The sequence below is a fragment of the Prenolepis imparis genome, unplaced genomic scaffold (genome assembly GCF_030444845.1).
Source record: "Prenolepis imparis isolate NDT839.2.m4 unplaced genomic scaffold, iyPreImpa1.0 SCAF_1, whole genome shotgun sequence".
Taxonomy (NCBI): domain Eukaryota; kingdom Metazoa; phylum Arthropoda; class Insecta; order Hymenoptera; family Formicidae; genus Prenolepis; species Prenolepis imparis.
The window spans coordinates 8139910-8162773 of NW_028141159.1; the positions used below are offsets into that span (position 1 = coordinate 8139910).

General features: G+C 34.0%; 1 protein-coding gene across 1 annotated transcript in view; it reads left to right on the forward strand.

The window, feature by feature from the left end:
* LOC145944651 (uncharacterized) overlaps positions 1-22864 on the forward strand; it is a 250870-nt gene that overhangs the window by 30463 nt on the left and 197543 nt on the right. The window contains exon 3 of the mRNA XM_083053178.1: positions 14331-14372. Within this exon, the coding sequence (XP_082909304.1) occupies positions 14331-14372 (42 nt within the window). The remainder of the gene's footprint in view (positions 1-14330; positions 14373-22864) is intronic.

The following is a 22864-nucleotide window of genomic DNA, read 5'->3' on the forward strand; positions in this document are numbered from 1 at the left end:
TTTTGTAATATTTATCATAATTATTAAAATTTCACGAGAATCAAGGTTTAAATAATACATTATGATATTGTCAATCGCATAAGGGTTTAATACAATCAACTGCGATCTCGAACATACAAGTTTTCCGCAAAATACGGAGTGCAAAACCAGTATAATAAAAACTACGGACTGTAACCGGAATAAATGGAAATAAATAGCGAACATGTCCTCAACCAGTTCTTGCAAAATCAATGCGACAAGTAAAGTCCCAGTAGGATTTATTAGATTTCAATCTTCACCGCTGGCATGTGGTCTTTTCTCATTGATATGGACAACCATATTTCTACTTTGACAAACGATTCTGACGAACGTACTAATTACTTGCCGCCATCAATAAAGTCCCTCATTGTGCTCTATACCGGATGTAAGAAGAAACGACTTCCTCGTTGGATGACCTTTTCTTCGTTCGTGTCTTACTCATTAATTTCTTTTCCTTGCGTCTTATAAAATAAAATAAACGTAATAAAATATATCTCGTAGTGTCAATCGGACTTTAGCCTCCAACAAATCGTACATACGCCAACGTCGTCAACACAAACGCGTGTACGCGACCGTGGAGTGTGGATTCACTGCTCGTCGTGCGATTCAATGCGGCCACGGGATATCCGAGAGAAAGAATAAGAGAGAAAGAGCGAGAGAGGGAGGAGAACATGAGCAATTACCACGATGACTGCTCTACATCATCCAACTAGTAATTGTACCCTTACGTGATACGATGTAGTCCTGCACTAATACATAGGAACATGTATCGATAATATACATGTCTTTTGGTGGAACCGGCTGCTTTCGCGTAACTTATTGCCACATGTTTGTACGACGACATATTCGCTAGCGCGTACACACCGTCAATTTGTATATCGTATGAACAAGATATGAAATATTAGTGAATAGGTGTTTAATATTAACAAGGCAGCTAGCAAGATTGAACCGCTCTATATATTGTATGTACATTGAAACTTCATAAAGTATATACATCATTTCAACGCGTCATGACTGGCAATTTCTGATACAATGAAAGCGAAAGCACCGTTATGCTAATTTATTTTCTGAATAATCACTTGCATTACTATTTTTTCAGTTTAATCAGTTTTTTTTATACTGTGTGTTTACCAGGCCATTTTCCTAAATACATTACATATACATAATTTTTTAATTTAATTTCCAACAGAAACTTTAAAAAAAAAAGCTTTGTGAAATATTTATGAATATATTAATTTCTTGCATCATTTTTTTTATTCTAACAATCTAAATTTTAAATTAAATTTAAATGGATCTTATTTGAATAAACTCAATAAGAAATATAAAAAACTGATTTCCTTCACAATAAAATCTCTTAAAGAGCAAGTAATTTGATCTCGTGTGGTTCATATTGTGATCGTATTCTTTCATCGATATTTTATGAATATCTTATGTATCATATACTGTCGAATCCGCTTCGGACGATTGCAATCGCCCCTTTGTGCATACGCCTGATTATTACGCGTCGAAATTGTCGGTAGGTGTTTATCCTTGTAAATTATAATAAACACAAAAGTTTCGAGACGGATCTCTCGAGAGTAACCCGAAACCGCGCGCATCGAGAACGCTTAGAAGGCGTCCGTGAATTGTTCGCATTTACGAGTCGTATATGAATATAGATGGTCGGGGCAGTTTGCTGCATGCTGGATGCATGCGACGAGGTATAATCTTTGTCCTGCACGCAAGGGGACTTTTGAAGAAACGAAAAGCGCGAGAAAGAGTCTGATGAGAGCCGAGGCTGGCACATCTCTCACCGCAAAATTTTATAATCGATTTTAGATCACGTTTATCGCGGTACGATTCGAGGATGTAACAATTTTTTTATATTTATATATCCGTGAAAGAATTAAAATTTTATGTTATTTCTTGCAAATTTAATTTATCGGATTTTATATCGATAAGTTCATATATATCGTAGTTGATATTTTTATAGTCCCTTTTATGATTTTGACTGACGGCGATAACGTTCACCTAAGGCAGATGAGCCATATATCACTGGTGTCCGAAAGAAAATATCTCGCTCAGCTTTATGTCTGATTTTAACCTACGTTTATCATTTGCCGCGTATTTTCTGACACGGCCAATTCATACCCCCACGTACGCTCACTTTTGGTTTTACGATCAATCGAGACTTTATGTCGCTATTACAACGATCACATTACAGACGCGTACACGCGTCTCGACGCAGCCCGGTGAATCACGTGTCCTATTAGCCCACGTGGTCGCCGTCATCGGAAAAAGTTTTGCCGTTTCTTCGATAACGGTGACATTCTCGCAATCGTGACTGGCGAGTCAATTTCAATGCATCAGGAGACATTATGAAGATGTCGATCGCGGATGTGAGTATTCCTCTTACGGAATAAGGGCGCAGGTTATGTCTGCAATTTACATCCGGCTGTTCGTTATGGTGCACACTAAAGTGACAAAAGTAACACGGTTTCTTTCGTGGTGCAAGGCTGAAGGCGGACGTAGATGTATCGCCAGTCGATGAAGATTGCCAACATGTTGTGTGCCTAATGTACTTTCCGCAAGAGCGCATCGAGAGTCTTGAGAGAAAGTTCAATGAATTAGTAAACTTCTGACTATGGAAATTTTCTAATAATAATATAATAGCAAATTAATATAATTTTATACGTATCGGAGAATAATTGGAGAATATACATCAACATCAACTTGTTATCGAAACTATTAAGAATAATATTGCTAATACAAACACCGCTGATTTCACCACCTGTATATGAATGGAAAAAAAATCGACAAGAAAGGGGAATCAGCAAGAGAAGTAGCGAGAAAGAGGAGGAACGATAAAGAGAGAGGTTTGATCCCCGCGAAAGTTGCGACGCCGCAAAGGTACGTGATATCATGTGAGAACATTATAATATCCTCCATTTACTTTCTACAGTCGACGACGCGTTCTCGAGAGCGACCGAGAAGACAGAAATCGCAGTTACGTGCGCCGTGCGTGGACCAATAACAGAAACGCCGTGAAAGTCGACGTTAATTGCCGCTTTTCCCGAATAATAACGAGCGGTCCGGCGCGTAACGCGCATCTCGGGGATAATCATTCGTCGTTAAGACGGATCCATCCGCGCTGCTCTCTTTCGGGATGACGGACCGGATGATCCATATCGCTTCGGTTGCGCCTACACGTCGAGTCTCGCTCCACATTGTCGAGTTTTTACACGCCGGGCCATTAACACTTCCATGACAAATGAAAGCTCCTTCTCTTCCTGCTCGTCATGATGCACCATGCACCGGCACGGATGCAGGCGAGCCGTGCAGGGTATACATACTCATAAACTCATAATGCAACGCCCTCGGAACGAGCAATTACGAGGACGCATGCTCGCGCACGCATTTTGCTGCATTGCGAATTATATCGCGGCGGCACGGATATACGTTATGCTCGAAATTCGCCGCGATAATGAGCGGCTGGGACCACGCGATAACTGCATCTTATGTGCATCTTATGACCCGATTTTATACTCGAGATGTATATGGTACGTCGAGGAGCGACGATGCTCGTAGGTGGCGGTCTCGCACTATTGTATGCTTAAACGATGCTTAAAATTCCAGGGGGTTCGCTATATGCCAAATTCATTCATTGCTCGGAGCAGTTCATATAGTAATAATGTGCATATAGCTTCACCCAGGATATTATGTGTGTAAGTTTATGTCCATATATGTATTTCCATTTTATATAATATTTTGTAGAGAAGATTATTTAACTTTCAATGATAAATAATTTTCGAGTTTGATATTTATTGAAAGTTTGTAACTCTATTGAAATATCTAAAAATATTCTATGTATTATGCATATATTATTCTTGTATAATTCCAACTTAATTTTATCTTGACAATTGTCCCGATGATTAGATGTCTCGCGTTGCACCATAGATATGTAAAATATATACTCCAGTTAAATTAAGATTATAGTAGCTAGGCACATCATCGTTCGATGATGGCGGGACTCTGGTATATGAGATATCTCGGTCCGATGAGTATGGTTAAATTATGACTTCTTGTCAAGATATCAATAGTACTATTACAAGCGGCACGACTTGGCTGATGACATTATCCTGGATAAGTAGTTTGCTGATGGTGTCTATAAATAGGAGTCTTGAAGTATGAAGAGATTCCTCTCGTTGTAATCTAACTGAAAAAATGGCCATCGCAATGCTGTAGCGATAAGTTCATCACTATCATTGATTACGAATCAATAACATGAAGACTAACGAAACTTTTTACACATTCACGAATCGCGATTAAATTTATTAATCAATTGTCTAAATTGCCCTTTTGCGCCTATCTTGTTTCATCCTACACATTATTTGCGACCTCAATTCGTCGATGATACTTTCGCTGAATGACAAATAAATCGCAAGAAAAAAAGGTGAAAGCGCATCGAGTCTTGACTTAAAAATATCTACACTGCATTTATTAATTTTTAACATCTCAAAAGACGAATTTACTTATATAAGTTTTTTTATTTATAATACAAAACGTTCGAAAAGTGTTTCAAAACGTGTTTTACAAAATTTATTATTTATTACAGATGATATTTTTTATTCTTTACATTTAAAAAAATGTTATCTTTGCTTATCTCTTAAATTTTTTATATATATAAAAAAATTACGTTCTTCCTGTTGCACCTTTATTTTTTAACTGTATTTAAAAACAAAAGAAAACACCGCATTACGTATTCCAAAATTTGTAAAATAAAAATACTCATTTGTATGCATTACACGGAGCAGAGACTTATTCTGCTGCAGTATGTTATAGCGCTTTCTGAAAGCGGAGGAAAATAAATACTTTCATCGGGTTTGTCGATAGTTGTGTAATGACAAGGCACTCTTGGATGCTGCAGTTGTTGCACACCTGCGTAATAAGTAACAAGTGATCCGTGCACATTTTCTGCGCCGCGCCGGAGAAACGTTAATAACGCAATGTAAGGGGGACCACCACGCCTTCACTCTCTATGACGTAGTCGCTAACTAGCGAACAACTTCGAAATAATAAAGTAATGAAATTTGCGTAATTTTACATTTAAATATATACAACGATTTTTTAAAAATAATAACATTAGACAGTATAATTTTTGCTTTAAAGAAAAAGAATTATAATAATTGATATAAATATATAAATAAATGTTAAACTTTGTATCTACAAAGAAAGTAGAGACAAATCTGCATTTCATATAATATATTTATTCGATTATAATTATGATTCTAGTAAATATCATTTTTAATATTAAAAGCAATTGCCATAGAAAAGAATTGCTATATCTCAAAATTTCGAACTTTTTTCGAAATTTTTAAATATTTAAATATTAGTCATAAATTTTTAAAATATTTTTTATAGCAGGTTTTAAAGTGATTATTCTCATGTTATTCTTAATATCTACCATTAAAATATATATTTGTTTGAAATACCTTGTACAAAGCTCTTATATCATTCAAATGAAAAATAGAATTAACTTATTGCGCTATTACGTGCAATATTAGTTACAACTTTCACTGTAGTTTTTTAGTTGGTAATCACTTTCAACTAATATATTACAATCAAGCTTAGAAGAATTGTGTGTTGAAGGAGTTTAGTTTCTATTAATAAATTATTTATAAGTTATACGATTTAAATTATGTGCGATTTACTTATTTCCCACGGCAATTTGATCTTTGCGCTAGAAGGTATAATGTTACGAAATGCACTTTTTCAAATATAACTTCACTTATCTGAGCCTATTGTATCCGCACAAGCAAATATTGCGATTTCGATAAAAAAATTTCGAAAAATTTGCAAAAATTCCATTACGATTGATAATTGAGATTATCACCGCCTATCTGCGCACGTTTGTGTACAGAAGGTGTCAATTACCCGAAACGACGGCTTAAAGTCTATATCTACCACGCCTGATAGGATCATAGGATGGATTTTTTGTTATCGAAAGGATCACGACCGGCGATGCGGCCAGACAGGCTGGCAACACATGTCCCCCCCGGGCAAGTGACGTCACTCCTTGTAAACACACATTTTGAATTCTGGTTTCCTACGACGGTCAATCTCGGCTACGACCACGCACCGCATCGGCGATCTTTGAACATCGTATATCCATTAGATCCTTTGATAATGAAAGGCCACAGATTAATTTGGAAATAAGATATGATTTGCATGGTTATCCCGCGTGATAATTTATTTTTCGGGGTCGGGGTTAATAGCTGCGACCAGAGCATCAAGCGAGGGGTTTCACGAAAAATAAACGCAGTAGACAAAACCTGTCAAAATGTTTCATTATTGCAAGCTTGTAAAATAAAATTGCCGATACACATGTTGAAAACAAAATTTTTATTTACTGTATCAGAGTGCAGAATATTTATTATGACATATTTTAGGGAAAAAATTGAACAGCAAAATTACTAAATAAAACAATGAAATGAGAAAAATATGATAAAAAACTAAAAGTTAAAATCTTAAATATTTTTTTTTTATAAAACAAAAATTTATTTTACATAATTACAGAGCGACTTTGTATTGCTAACCGATCACGTATTGCAAGTAATACATCTTGCACAAATACTTCTGCTATTTTATAATCTGGTAATTTGTTGAATTCATTAATAAATGTACAATCACGAGCGGATAAAAATCAGTGTGTACATTTGACAGATTTACAATTTCTGTCTTGAAAATTCAGTAAATTTATTAAGAGTAATTTGATTGAGAAACTGATTAACTGATTTAATTAGCTCTCGGTGACTTTTTAATTAAAATATAATAATAATAACTTAGGCGAGGGATTAATTTAGCGACATAACAAATTGATAGATCGAAATGAATCGCGTAGACACATCACGCGTGTTCGTCAGCCACCTTTGGTACCTCGTAAAATTAGAGCTGATCTAACCGGATAGGATCCCGGTGGCTCCAGTATGCCTACACACGACGGAATCGCGGCCGTTCATAGCACGGTTATCGCAAGTATTGAGTATCAATGATTCACTCTCGGAATCCTCGGCGCGGTGGTCTCCGGTAGACCTGCTGAATGAATCAGCTGATTGCAAAACTAATTTACGCGTTCCCGAAAACGTGGCCGATAAACTAATATTAGATCGTATTGTGTGATCCAACTGTTCGTATGGCGCTATATTTCCTAGTCGTTTTTATGAAGATATATATTTCGCCGATCTCTTTTAAAATAATATATTTTTTTAGGCAATCGGGAAGTTGTTTACTTCTCTTTGATCCTGCCGCCTATCGATGAATACATTGATGCAATCTGACGCAACAATGTGCAGATTGTATAAGTTTATTTTGTCTACTTTTTTGGAAAGGATTAAATTAAGGTAGAACTTGAATCGCAAGGAGATTTGTATCCTAAAAAAAACTGACGATTTAAATGCAAAATTGGAAATATCTAGAAAGATCAGTTATACGATATGATATTATTATATATAAACATCAAAAAACAAAAAAATTAAAGAAAAAAATAATCCCTAAGAGCAATAAAATTTTTTATATATATTTTTAAATCTCTATTTTAGAAGAAGCCAACATTAATTATATCCCAATGCATATTTTTATTATCTTTAAAGATATAAAAGTATCGTTTTGCAGAAACTTTTTTTCAACAAATTGTATCTAAAAAATTTGCGAACTGTTGCAAATTCTTTAGTCTTCGAAAGCAATAATCACACGCGTCATGAATCAGCCGATCGTAATTATTGCGGCAAGATCAGATACGGCTTTCTGCGCCGTTGTTTATCTACGAAAATAAGAATCTGGTGCAATATGTGTTTACGAAGCGAGCCGCGAGCGCTTATATAGCCTATATTGCAGCCATCGTCTACGTTTTCGGCGTTGACAGATTACTGATACGGGAAATATCTAAAGTGATATCCGGTGAACGACGCGACGCATTATGTGCTCAGCACATCACGAGAAATGAAAAGCTTCACCGGGGGTATCCCTGCCTTATTACTTGGAAAAGGGTCGACTTTTTGCCATGCATGCACTTGCGATGATAATGATCGTGCAGGTGACATAGTTCGGACGTGCCGCGATTATGTCATCGGTCGCTCCGGGAACGTTTTGCTGTTACGGTTATACCGCATCAGACTTCCCGTGGATCAGCATCGAGACACCTGCACGAGGCGTTATCGGCTCAGTTTACCCTCTTCTCGCTTCCTCTCATCCTTGGTGCATGAGTCCTTATCGGTGATGTTTACTTTAACTGCGTCATTCATAGCAATGCACCTTAGGCGCTTGCGAATAATCTCGCCAAGCAGAATCACTACATTCTCATCGTATACAATGTTACTGGGAAATCGGTCTAATGATATATAAAATGGATTATCGTTATTAAAACACACCGCGAATAAAAGAATAGTTATATGTTTCACACAAGATTGATGTAACCTCTCGACGAGAATGTTATGACGAAAATTTCGCGGTAGAATGATAAAACTGCAGAAATAGATTTATGATTCAATTCTGTCTGGCGATTGCATGATCGACGTAATAATAGAACGAAATGCTGGTGAATATAGATTGAATTGTACTGGATTCCTGTCGATTTTTATTCGCAACATTTTATTGAATTATCATTAGAAACGCATATGATATATGTATGTTGGCTTATATTTGATGGCTTATTTTATATGATTCATAAATCAGCGCAAAGGTGTATAAATTTAGTTATTTAAGATTTTTATAAAGAAAGGAACGTAACGTTGAAAAATTAATTTATCGATAAAAGATAGCTTCTTAAAAATGTATATCACTCATTTGCTGCAACAATGGCATAACTCAAAAATCAAAAATTTTTGAGTTATTAGTACAGGGATAAAGGTTGCTACATGTACTTATTATTAAATCATGTCTCCTGAAAGATCGCAATTTTTGAGTTATGTCATTGTTGCAGCAAATGAGCGATATGATTTTATATGTATATATATATATATATATATATATATATATATATATGGATTATATGTATATATATATATATATATATATATATGCATATAATTTCGTATATGTTATTTTATATCTGTATTTTATCTATTGTGTATGTATATTATTTTATAAAGTATACAACGCAGATATTACACAATTGCAAGCCGATACCATCACAGTGTAGCTCAAAGCATTCCAAAGCATTGAGATCATTGCTACATCGAATCTATTCATCGATCTTATCAAACATCTCGTATCAACGATTATTATATAGGTAATGTGCGATCGTTATTTGTTATACATAAAGTGAGAGTTGCAATCCTTAGTCTGATAAGCGTCTGTGGAAAATTTTATTTACACGTAATGATATTTGTAAACTCATTGTTATTTGGTTTCCTCGTAAGATTCACATTCGCAAGCAAAGTTTGATGATAATCGGCGGAAGATATGATTTCTTTCTCTCGATTTATCGCAAACGATGATATCGTCAAAACATTCAGACGATCATTGGCCCGGCATTAAGTTTATTCCCTGGTATTGAAAATAGATAGAAACGTATAAAGGAAGAAGGACACACTGTGGACGGTTCACGAAAAGCCACCTGACATGGTCCTAGCATGACGAACTGGTTATATTCACGAAGCGATACTCGATGTCATGCTTTATTTACTCTCCAAACATCTTAATATCGTGCATAGATGTTCCGCCGTCTCCATCTTGTCAGTTATTTCTCTCACGTTTCAGACAGAAATCTTACGATAATAATTAAAATATCTCTTTATACCAATAATTCTGATGGAGAATAGATTATTCATTATTTATAAATAAATAAATATATATACATATCTATTTAAAAATTTAGAAATGTATATATATACATATATATATTTTTATATAATGTGCACAAATTCGATTTTTTTTATCTACATTAAGATTATATATCAAATAAATAATCTTATTAATTAGGTATAGGCTGCAATGATCGAGTAAAAAAAACAGAGAAATTATGCCACTTGGGAGTGATAAAATCTCATTTTTTATCTACTCATATTCAACAATACGTTATAGAAGCATGACGTCATTGTCGTGACTGCACTCACCATCTCGCATTCCTCATGGCTCTCCTCCCCTTCCGAGTTCTCTCGTGAGTGATTATCAATATAAAAATGCGAACCGAATTTTGTACGATAAATCTGGGGGGAATGTGAAGAGCCGCATGTGCCGTCAGGAATACCAATCAGCCGGTCGGACTAGATGTTTGCTCCCGATCTGCATAAAGATCGAGGCACGTCGAAAATTATGCCGAAACACGCTCGTTACGATGCTCTCGTTGCTGCCATCTCAACTTTTTCGTCTTTTTTTTTTATTGGCGCTCAAAGCTTCTCCATCTATACTTCTTGCATTGCCATTAGAAAAAAGAGAAAAAAAATTACATTCTTTTCTTTATAGTTAATTTTTAAATTTTTATAATCTGCAGATGAGATAAAATGTATAGCGGCGTTATTTAATAAAACGGTAAATTTTTGTGAAATTTGCATAATTAAAACGCGAAGAAATATTACTGCAATTATTTGCATCTAAGAAGACATTTTGGTTTTATATAATGAGAGACAATGCTTATATGTTATGTAATTGTTTAGTACTTTTATGTACATGTCTGACCATTCACATTAATGCGCGCATTCATAGGGCGGTACGTGCAAAGTAGGCGACTGTAACCGCGAGTATTCGAAGGCGGTACCAGCTAGTTTGAAATCGTACTTATATCCATCGATGTACAATTATCCAACAGCCATAGTACGCTGCCGAAGGCGAACATCTGGAGCTAGTTGTTCGAGTCTATTTGTCACTCGACGATCATTAAGCAATGTCGCAGACGAAAGGCCGATTGATAAGCAAGCTGGAAATAATTCTTAGTCTCGGATGGGTGTGCCGCAGGAAAAAACAAATAAGTTGTCATAAAAATGTAAATCTTGTCTTAGAAAAAATACTTTTTACTGCAGAGAGAGATCGTGAGATGTGCTAGTTTTTATTGTAGGTATTTCTCGTCAACGATGTGAAGAAGGTGGTTAGATCGACGAAGATAAACAATCTAAATTATGCAAAAACAATATTTTTCATTAAAGTAAAATCAATTAATTATCTAATCTGTTTAATAACTCTCGAGAAAAATGGTAGGGCTGGAGGCAAAAGTCATTAAAATGTATCAGATCGATATTATCGGATTGGAAAGGAGCTTGTAGATGGAAAATTATCCTCTATACACAAGATACATGCTATAATATAAAACACAATTTATCTGGTTGACAAGAATTATTAACGCCTCATATTTGTGAGATCTAGGACAGACTTGACGTAATGAAACGGAATGTATCAGATATTTTTTTAACTTTTTAAACTACACATACTTTGGCATTAATCAAATAGAGATCATTTAAATAATATCTCGATTATGACATGTGGCTTATATTACAACTTTTTAAAATTATTTCAACAAAGTTTAATATATAATTATGATAATTTTAATAAATAAAGAAGATTACAGATTGCTACATGAAACAATTTTCATGGAAATATATTTATACATGTTTATTTATAGGTATATTTACGTTTTTTAAAATTTTAAAGTAACCGTAAAATGATTTTATAGTATTTTTCTCCATTTACTTTTCTAGATTTTACATTCATTTTACATTTATTTAGAAAAATTCATTAGTTCATTTTTATAATTTTTAAAACTAAGAGTTTTATTTTGATGCATATTTGTGTTTATACTATACGAATAATATGCGCGTCTCCGTTATAGAATTCGAAAAGTGCAGTGATGTCGATTTAGACTCTCCATAAATCATGCGATACGTAAAAAAGTGATACTTTTATAACCCACTTGAGGAGACCATCGTCATCAACGTTTGAGCGGATTAACTTAATCACCAGAGAATTCATCTACCTGCGGTTTCTGAAAGTCGAAACGGCCATATGTTAAATCTTGGCCATCGACGTAACTGTCAAGATTTTATTTCAGTAGTGCAAATGTCCAACGTGCGACGAGCCAGACGAAAAGTCATCAAGCGTAAAATGCAAACGCGAGTAATCATCTGCTACGATATCGGCGCATTGCGCACCATTTTTGGTAACGAGTATCATGCGTTTAAGTACCATGTGTGGTGCAATGAAAGTGGATTAGCATTACGTGCACATTGTCATGTTGAAAAACGCGCGACCGTACATTGGACTTTTCGACGCGTAAGAAATCGAGGTTGGCTCAATGGTTCGTTGATTTTACTCTAATCTCTGTTTACGAAGTTCACTATTTTACTCTTTGCATTATATGAATAGCTTTAGGATCGTTTCTTTTATAAAGTACTTTTCCTTGTGCGCAATTCTTATAAGGAATTCAATCGTCTTTCACCGCTGTAACGATATAATGATGAAGATAAAGTTGCAAAAAATAAATGCATAGAGTACAGAAGAATAAATATTGCGATATTATAAATTCTTTATTTCTTTTATACATATAAAATTTTGTTTGTTCTAGCATTTCAAGTAAAATATTGTATATTGTAGGTTCTTGTTAACTTTTTCTCTGCTTTACTTTTTTAAATATAATGATCGATAATAATTAATTATATCTACTCCGTCGACTGTTAAGATGAGAGGACTCAATAATAAACTCTTCGCTGCATTCTTCGAATTTGGGCAGACACAGGATAATTCGATCGGAAGCTCATACAAGTGTGTTAGTAACTAGCAGAAGCTAAAAGAACGACGCGGATCTGGTTCTGAGGTAAAATTCGCTAAGCGGTAAAAAGTTGTTGATTAGAAAGCGGCGTCTTAGAGCCAATTCCGGCCGGCGAGCTCTCGTTCCAATACGGGGAAGAGTCTCAGTTCCGCGGGAGACCAATCACAAAAGAAGACAGGACCGGACGACTAAAGGACCAAGGACATAGCGTAGACGGCCACCCATACCGATTGATCCATGGCCCGGGTTATATTCCCACGTACAGCGCCGCGGGCAGCTGGGTTCTGCCAAAACTTCCAGAGACCCAAATTAAAGCCATTGGCTGCCTCCTACAAACTGTTCATAGCCGGTTCATCGCATTTGTTGCATAATTAAAGGAGCGTCATGTAATTGGAAGCTGCCTTTGTTCTTTCTCTCTCTCTCTCTCTCTTTTCTGTCATTACGCACTTCTCTCGCATTTGTCGATGAACGATAAACTTTAGACAAGTTATTGAAATAGAATTAACAAGGTGAATTAAAAGTAGCGCAATATAAAAGATAGATTGACAAAATAGCGAATTTATTTAGACGCTTAGCTAGAGTGTCTGATCTTGTTGTTTGATCTTTCTTCAAACGCAGACTGGATTCGTGACCTTACAAGGTAGATTTTACGCAGTCATTGCGTGTTCCAACGATTAAAAAGGAGAGAGCGAGCGAGAATATTCTACAAATCATAAAATATGAAATATATCGTTAAAAGATCGTTGAGTTTGGAATCTATTTCGTTGCGGACCGCTGTATAGAGAAAATCATGGAAGAATTTCGTGTCCTTTTGAGAAGGTTAATATAATACTAGAAGCAGCACAAAACGATGACCACGGCTAGGAAAGAAAGATCATCTATTAATATTTTTATTGACCGTAAAAATCACGCTATAACCGAACATCGACTGCGCCATGAAATGGGATTGAAAATGGAGATCTCGATCGTTATCCGTGACAAAGAAGATCGCTGAGAAGTCGATGATCCCCTTATCGGCGAAGCATAAGATTCAAGGTTACAAGCTGTTGAGTTGCTGACTGCTCATTCGTTATGCAGTTTATTATTATTTCGAAGATACGTCGAATTTATAATCGATTGCATTTTAATTGGAATATTGAAATCACTTTCCAAAAATCTTGAGAGGATTAATGCAGTAAATTCTTGTATGATATGATTTTTTGTTGTTGAGAAATGCAGAGAAATTATTAGCGCATTATTTCATTAAACAAAAAATAAAATAAAAATAAAAAATAAATAAAAATTTTAATCATATATATTATATATAAACTAGAACAACACAAGTGCGCGCTACGCGCGCGCCATTCTTAGGTTTTATGTTTAAAAAAGATATTTAAAAAAAATAATATAAAGTTTGTTTAAACTCGATTATTTTTTCTCAGAAATTAGCTGATTAAAGCGTTAATTTGCTAATTAAATTTTAAAATAATAATATGTAAAAAAATTAAAATAGTAATATATTGCAAATAATATGTTATAATATATGTTATAATATCTTACACACACACGTATATACATAATTTGAATATTTTGTTTTCAGATCAATGTGCTGTGTACTACAACTCCGCTATTGTACATATCGGTGAGTGAGAAATTGTTTATTTTATAACATTTTTCTTTAGCGGTAATATGGAGGTGTATATAATATATTGAAAATATTAAAATAGTAACATTTTAAATAATATGTTATATAATATCTTATTCGCGATTAATAATTTTGACAAAAATCTGATAATTGAAAAAATATTAATCGAATAAAAAATATTATAACATCCCTTTCTAAAAAAGGCATGTTAAGTCGATTCTCGCGAGTATTGTTGCATTTTTTCCGCGATGCTGATTGACTGTTTCGATTCGCATTGTGCGTTATATTCATAGCATCGAGAGGCTGTCATCGCGAAGGTTAGTAGTTTGTTCAAAATAAAATAAAATAAAATAATATGTTTGAAATAATATGTTATAATACTTTATCCGCGATTAATATTTTTTGACAGAAATCAGCTGATAACTGTCAAAAATATTAATCGAGTTTAAAGTATTATAACATATTATTTAAAACTAATATTATTATTTTATTTTATTTTATTTTGAACAAACTGTCAAACTACTAACCCTCGCGATAACAGTCTATCGATGCTACGAATATAACGTACAACGCGAATCTTAACAGTCAATGAGCATCGCAGAAAAGCGACAACAATAAACTTCGATATATGCGAGTATCGATTTTACACTTTACGTTATCTTTTTTTATTATATATATATATAAAATCGTTGATAAACCTTCATATCACCTTGTAATATTTGTTGTTTCTAACTTGATTAAAAAATTTTCGATATGATTAAACTTCATTGATCAGTCTTAACACTGTTCAGATTTATGGGTGACATTTAATCGCCGAGTAAAATATGTGTGATGGAACCTAACTTCTCGATGTGACTTGACGTTAGTTGACATATTTGATTATATATACATATATTACACGTTGTATACACGTCGTCAACGCCAGCCGTTGAGAAACTGAGTACATTGAATCCATATATTAGTATGTAAATTATGCAGATCCATGAGACTGTATTAATCGTCGACGTGTTTCTTGGGGGATTTGTCTTATTTTGTTTTGTTACACTTACATAATAAAACACACACACAACAGACTTTTGCTTCCTTATTCATGCGTTCCACTTTGCTTTGCGTATTTAACAATCACGTTGTTAATTATCAACTTTATTTGTCATTTAAATATTGTCTATGTTTATCTTACAACATTGAAGTTCTCATTATGTACATACAATCTATTGTATATCACGATTCAATATCTATATATAAATTTTATTTAAAATATTAATTTTATATAAATATAAATTATCTCTTTTGTGTACTTAAAAAATCGAGATAAGTATTCCTTTAATAACAAGAAAAAAATAAAAATAAAAATAAAATAAATACATAGATAATAGATAGATACATAGATACATAGATAAAAATATATTACGAGAGTTACATTACGAGATAGATCAACTTATAATCTGTAAAACATACTGTTTACATTTTATTGGAGAAGAATCCAAAATACCCAAATTTATAAACATTAATCTCATACTTTATCAAAAGTATATCTTTAATTTGATAAATTATAATATCACAGAAAGTCAACAACCGGAATAAACGTAATAAGCACTCACTTTTCGTGGAAAAAATCGGCAAGGATTTTCATTCTCTCTGTAACACGAGGAAACGATCGCCCATAAAAGTTTTAGGCAAAACGGACCTTTTCGACGATTTATTTAGATCCTTGAACTGGTATCACACGGTCCCGCGTCGTGGAGAAGAGTTATACATATTGTGCGATCTCCCAACATTGGTTCGTGATCTTCTTTTATGAAATTTTAAATCATTCAATTCGGGAATCACGCATTATTTACTACCCATTCGGATACGTTAGGTGACGTGTCCTATGGAAGATCGTGCCCAGGTCAGCCTACACTGCCTGCACAAACCAATGTAAAATATTGTCTTTGGTAGAAAGAGGCAAGACATTTACATGCATTCAACGCAATTTATTGTATTATCGTGAAATCTGATTTATACATCTTATTCGGTAACGCACTGCAATACAATTCACAATCTGACTGGAAATGGGTTTTGCAATCATAAGTATACAGGGCGTATAAGTATTATTCTTTTTTATAAATGAATTTATCGATCCATGGATTGTTTCTTAAATGTTTATTAAATATTCACGTTACATTTTTTCCTGCCTTTTTTTAAAACTGTTATATTATAAAGTTTTTATGCTTTTTTTTTCGCTCTATTTCATATTTAAAAAAACTGTCTCTTTTTTAATAAAAAATTGATGGCTAGCTTTTCATTAATATAAGACGATTTTTAAATAAGAAACCTCAAAACGTAGAAATCTTTATTATCGGTTAAGTATTACATACGATAGTTTCGATGCTTGTCACGGTGGAGACTCTTCCTTGTGCAAGAAGCTTATTTGTTACATATCATAAGTTAAAAAAATAAAATACTCAAATTCTCATTAATGCTTTTGGTTTTTAATTCAATATAGTTATGTAACTAAACGTAAATATTTTAGAAAATCTAATTATATATTGCAATTAATACTTTATACTTTATATTAATGTATTGCATCGTTTCATGTCAGTTAATTGTAAAGAATCATATCAAATATCATTGATATCTCTATACATTTTGTATTCAGATATTTGAATATTAGATTAAGACATTTTCACATCTTAGTAGATATAAAAGATGAAACATGCAATTAACAACAATAATGAAAAATAAAACAACAATTAGAAGTAAATAATTAGCTATATAATATTATATTAATTAATAAAAATATAGCTATGAAATTTTTAAGTAAAGTCATGATAAATGACGATATCCCATGATAAACGATAATACAATCCCACTAAAAAAATACTTTTTTAACCCATAAAAAATATTTAACCCAGAATTGGAAGATATTAATGATGACTATTTATCTATAATTAACATGAATTAGAGATAATCATATGTAACATTAATTTGCAACATAAAATTAACTTTGCATTTAAGCATAATATATTTTATAAGTACATAGATATATATGTATAATAAATAAATAAATTCTGAATAGAGACAAACATAAATGCGTTTAAACCTATAATAACAAAATTAATTTATTTTCATATAATCTAATTAAACATATAAAATTCAGGTCAACATTTTGATTTTAATTTAATTAACAAAGCACACGTATATATATGACGCCTGATACATGCAACCAGATACTCGAAACTGTTTATCAGAAAACAAGTTCTGAGGAGACCTATTATTATAATCGTTAGCAATTTATAGAGAATTGTCTCAAGAGAGACCATTAATATTTAAACACAATCTATGTCACATTTAAATATCAAATTTTAAGTATATATTTACGAAATACACATTATATCATGAAAACATTATTAGAAATTGAGATATTTGTTAAAAAAATTTCAAAAATATATCTTTGCATTATTTTTTACGTATTTATCAAAGCGACTGAATGACAGTAAACTGCTATTATATTTAAGATTATTCAATTCCATCTGCTTTTTTATGACCATACATAGATATGCATAACAGCAACTATCAGTTTGAAATTTCTCACCGGTTACTGTATAAATCTAGTCGATCGCGTCAAGCGCCTTGGGAAAGTATGCCTTATCTACGTTCTTATTTGGTGCCCAGTGTGTGCTTCGAATGCAAAGCTGCCGCCCTTATCATCGCATAAGCATCTCCCGCGAGTTTGTTTTATACGCGATTACTTGATGAGTCATTTCTGTAATTGGGGCATATTTTTTCGAAATTTATTGACGACAGGCCCCAGCAACCGGCGCGGCGGGATTAGCATAAACCGAGGAAGACTTACTCCGCCCGTCTGCCAGCAACGTTTTAACGAGCATAAACTCGCTCGGTTTTATTTATCGTGCGTATTATCAGTCTTTTCTACCTCGCATTTCGCCTTGTGCTCCCACAAGCTTTTGTAACCAGGAGAGAACGCGGCGGCGCCTCTGTTTGACATTTGATCGTACCTTTAACCGACCGACGAGCTTATATCGTAATCTCCCATTTGTGTGTGCATAGCAATATTTTAGAAATTCTAATGTACAATTTATAAATTATGCATAAAGGTCTTTTTTTAAAAATACAAAAATTATAATACAAAAATACACAAATTTTTTCAAGTTATTTATGAATTACTAGGATGCTGGTGTCTAAAAATTATAAAATTGTGATGACAATCATAGTATATTCTTGAAGATATCAAGCGATTAACAATGCATTAACGGTGGCAGGCTAAATACTTAAATTATTATTGAAAAAGAGAATATAATAAGGAGAGAACGTGATTTATATCCGAGAAGATTTCAACCGTGAGACTCTCGAGCCATTCGGAACAGCGACCGGTACTTAACCACGGCACTTTTTCTTTAGCAAAAGTGCTCATCGAATCCGGGGAGATAAATATTCATGTCCTGGGGTCGTTTTCCGCTCATCTTTTGCGGGGTATGCATTAGCGAATGGTCAATCTAGCTTTAGGTCGGTCGATATAAATGGGGTATGAGCGCCTAAATGCGTACAAGGTCGTTATCTTAACGCGGCACCACTAAAAACGGGAAGAAGTGGCAAGAGAGAAGAGGAAGACCGTAAAGAGAGAGATAAAGAGAGAAGAAAAAAGAAAAGAGAAAAGAGAGAGGCAAATAAGAGAATTGGAGGTTGTCGCGTTGGAGAGAGGAGGACTCTCTTGGGATTGAGTTGTCTCAAGGTGCCGGATGAGTCTTCCGTGAGCTCCTCCGGGTAGGTTAGGTATGTTAACAAGTTAGGCGATACTAAGATAAGAATCCTCCGCGATCCTTTGTGGTCTCTCTCTCCACACGGTAACGCGACACCAGAACACAACCTGGACTAAAACCAGACCGTCGCGCCGGCTTCACTCTCTTCCATCTTCGTTCTCCTACTTTGCTGCCTGTTTCGTTCTTTTCTCCCTCTCTTTCTTTTCCACCGACAATCCTCAAAGAGCAGATCGATGTAAGAGCTCAATGAACACGATGCTGGTAGCCGTAGGCAAGCGCCATTTCTCTCATTCATCCTGATGAGAAATCGCGATTCATGAAATTAAATCTTCATTTTTTTGCCGCGTTCTTTTCTCACCACATCAAAGATCTTGATGATGAAGATTTGACCACTTTAATCGTCATCATATAAGTGTGCTATTATTATTATGATAATTTGATGCAGGCTTTTTCAATAATATTAATAAAAATAATTCTGACTACTTTTTATACCATGTATTATATTTTGTAAAAAGCTAATGTTTTACAAAAAGGGATTAAACTTTTTTATAAAACATCGAATGTGTATAAGTCAGTGTTTTATAAAAAGCCTGGACTTTTTGCAAAACTATTGAATTTACAAAAAATAAGCTACATTTGTTATTCAATTTAAAAAAAAAAACACGAAAAATTTCTTTCTATGTATTTACAAAGAAATAATTTTTTTATTGTGCATCTATAAAATATATATTCACGAGCCGATTATTGAGATACAGTATTAATTTAGTAATCGCACTTAAAATATGCACTATTAACTAATTTTTACATTCTCAAATCTGCTAGCACACAAGTATGTTTCCTTCCTAAATTCCTTCTCGAATTGAATGAATTTTAATTTTTTATGTATTGTGTGTGTGTGTGTGTCTGCATAACAAATATTCAAAAAATTTCGAACTGATTGTAATTGAGAAAAGAAAAATAACTCTATCAATAGAGTGATTTTTAAGATCACACCAAGCGGATTTATATATCCACCCTTGTAGATAAATTGCACATGTAAGAAAGTTTCCTGTTAGCGCTTTAAATCATTCTTCTGTACCCATTGAATCAAGTGTTCATTCATTCAATACGATTACTATATGATTTGTCACGTGTATGATAAAAATAGCTTACGATGTATAAAAAATGAATTCCTTAAATTCTTTAAATATCGTAAGTTATTTTTAGCGTATACGTGACAAGTTGTATAGTAATCGTATTGAATGAATAAACACTTGATTTCATTAATGGTATAAAAGGGTGATTTAAAGCGCCAACGGGAAACTTTCTCGCATGTGCAATCCTATGAACGTGGATACATAAACCCGCGCAGCGCAATTTTAGAAATTACTTTACTGATAGAGTTATTTCTTCTCTCTCAATTACGACCGGTAGTTAAAAATTTTTTGAATTTTTATTGTTTTGTAGACACAAAAAATTAAAGTTTATTTAATTTGATTAGGAAGGGAACATATATTTGTGCGCTAGCAGATTTGAGAACGCAAGACTTAATTAACAAATAGTGTGAATTTTAAATGCGAATACTAAATAAATATTGTAACTCAATAATCAACTCATGAATAACTTACCTCTCTGTTAAGTTAACAACTCTACCATCAAAAATCGAAATATCATATAAATATATAAAATACATACATATAAAAATTTTCAATCTATACAAATATATATAAATTTTCAATCTGTAGTAATTGTAATAATTATAAAATGCAAAAACATTACAAAGTATATTACAAAACATATAAAATACAAAAACGAACAAATTAGAGTTAAATCAATTTGAGTCGTCTTTGAAACTAAAGAATTAAAAAGTAAATCATGCTCACTTTGATTTTAAAGGACTCTTAAGAATTCCTAAGCGTAGAAAAAGTCATCGGTTACAGCCATTAAGAAAAATAGATTCGTAAAAGTAATAACATAGAAACATTATTGAATGTTTCAATCCCATAAAACATTTTTTTTTTATGTAAAGCCAAATAATTGAAGATCAAAGAAACTGAAAGCCAGAGTCGCACCAGATATCTGTTATAATTTATTTCAAAATTTATATTTATTTCAAAAAATCATTTTTTATTTCTCATTCAAGTTGATTATCAATTTGTCGTAACAGTACTTTTCACTGCAATTTTGAAAAAGTAGAAATAACTATTTTGTCGTGACAGCTTTTCTCAACGGCATTTTAGAAATCTTGGAAAAAGAAAACACGGTACTATGGACTATTTTTATGGTCTGCTATGAATCGTGTAAATTGTAAATTTACGAGCCTCATAGAAAATAGATCGTCTTCTTGACATCGGCTAAGCATGAATAACGATGTTAACAATAGTGGGAAGTATCGGCATCAAACTGATTTCTCTATTAGCTTTGAGAAGAGAACCCCCGCGGTGTTGACTCACGAGCTCCTTCTTTCTCTTTTTGGGAGGCGCAAGGCCACCTTGGGGCTTTGTGGAATCGCCGCCGCCTTTTGAAACTAAATTTTAATCTTCTTTCTCTCTTTTTCTCGAACTATCAGACACTATAAATTTGTACGTAGGTACCCTCTTTTAGTCACACAGTCGAATAGGAAGCTGGAGAATATCGAATGGTTTGTTGTGTTAAATGTATATATTTTGTTGCACTAAATGCATATTTGTGCTCGTGACCATAATCCGAAGAACGTTAAAAAAGGGTAGGAAACCGAAGAAGAAAGTCTCACCCTCTCGGGAAGACAACATAGCTTCACGTCCCGCCCTTAACCTACCGGTGAGAGATAGTGTTTGGGCTTAAACCGGATCGAGATTATAAGGCTCGATATCGTTCACGATCGCGATGGAACGCGGTCTATTCTTCAGGGGTTAACTGATTTTGACATCCACCGAAATTATCACGCTTTTATGCATACCGCTCCGTCATTGTCGCTCCTGCTTTCTCAGGTACTTTTTTTATCTAGGCATTTAAAGTGGCATCATGCAGTTTGCTTGCAATTAACATGTTTTCAATAATCATTCCGAATCAATCGAATATTTTTCATCTTTTTCTATAAAAGACGTGCGATACTGAGCAATTGATTTCAATATAAAAAAAATTTTATATACATATGTGTGTGTGTGTGTGTGTGTGTGTGTGAATAAAATTGGAGGTGAATTATTGCAATTATTTATTACTTGAAGAAGAGTAGATCGAAAAAATGCAAAAGATAGAAACATACAAACGAGGACGGAGGAAGAGCAGAGGAAGAAAGAAATCAATCGAAATTCCGCCGCCTATAAAAGAAGCCTAGTTCTGTTTGTGTGTCGTGTGCATCCGTGTCTGATCGTGTTTCACGAGATATGTGTTTCGGTATGTGTCTCTCGCGAGTCCGACAACTCAATAGCCGCATACAACAGGGAACAAGGCCCCGTCGTGTTTGGTCCCGACGATGAGATGCCGGGACTACTCAGGTAGACCTCAACAAATCGACAAGGATAACCTGCGAGGATATTCGTCCTCTCTCTCCGGTCTCCGGTGTCTCATCCGAGAGCTAGATCCGACACCCCCTAAACTCACTGGCAGTCGACATTCTCACGCTAATTGGCCGGCAGCGCCCTCCCTGTAATTTCATTAAGGGGTCTCGTGCCCATAGTGAGTTTAAGGCCCCGCCAACGCGCCTTACCCTTATCTTTCTTTTTCCTCTCCACAAATATTTGCCAGCTTTGATGGCTTTACAGAGTT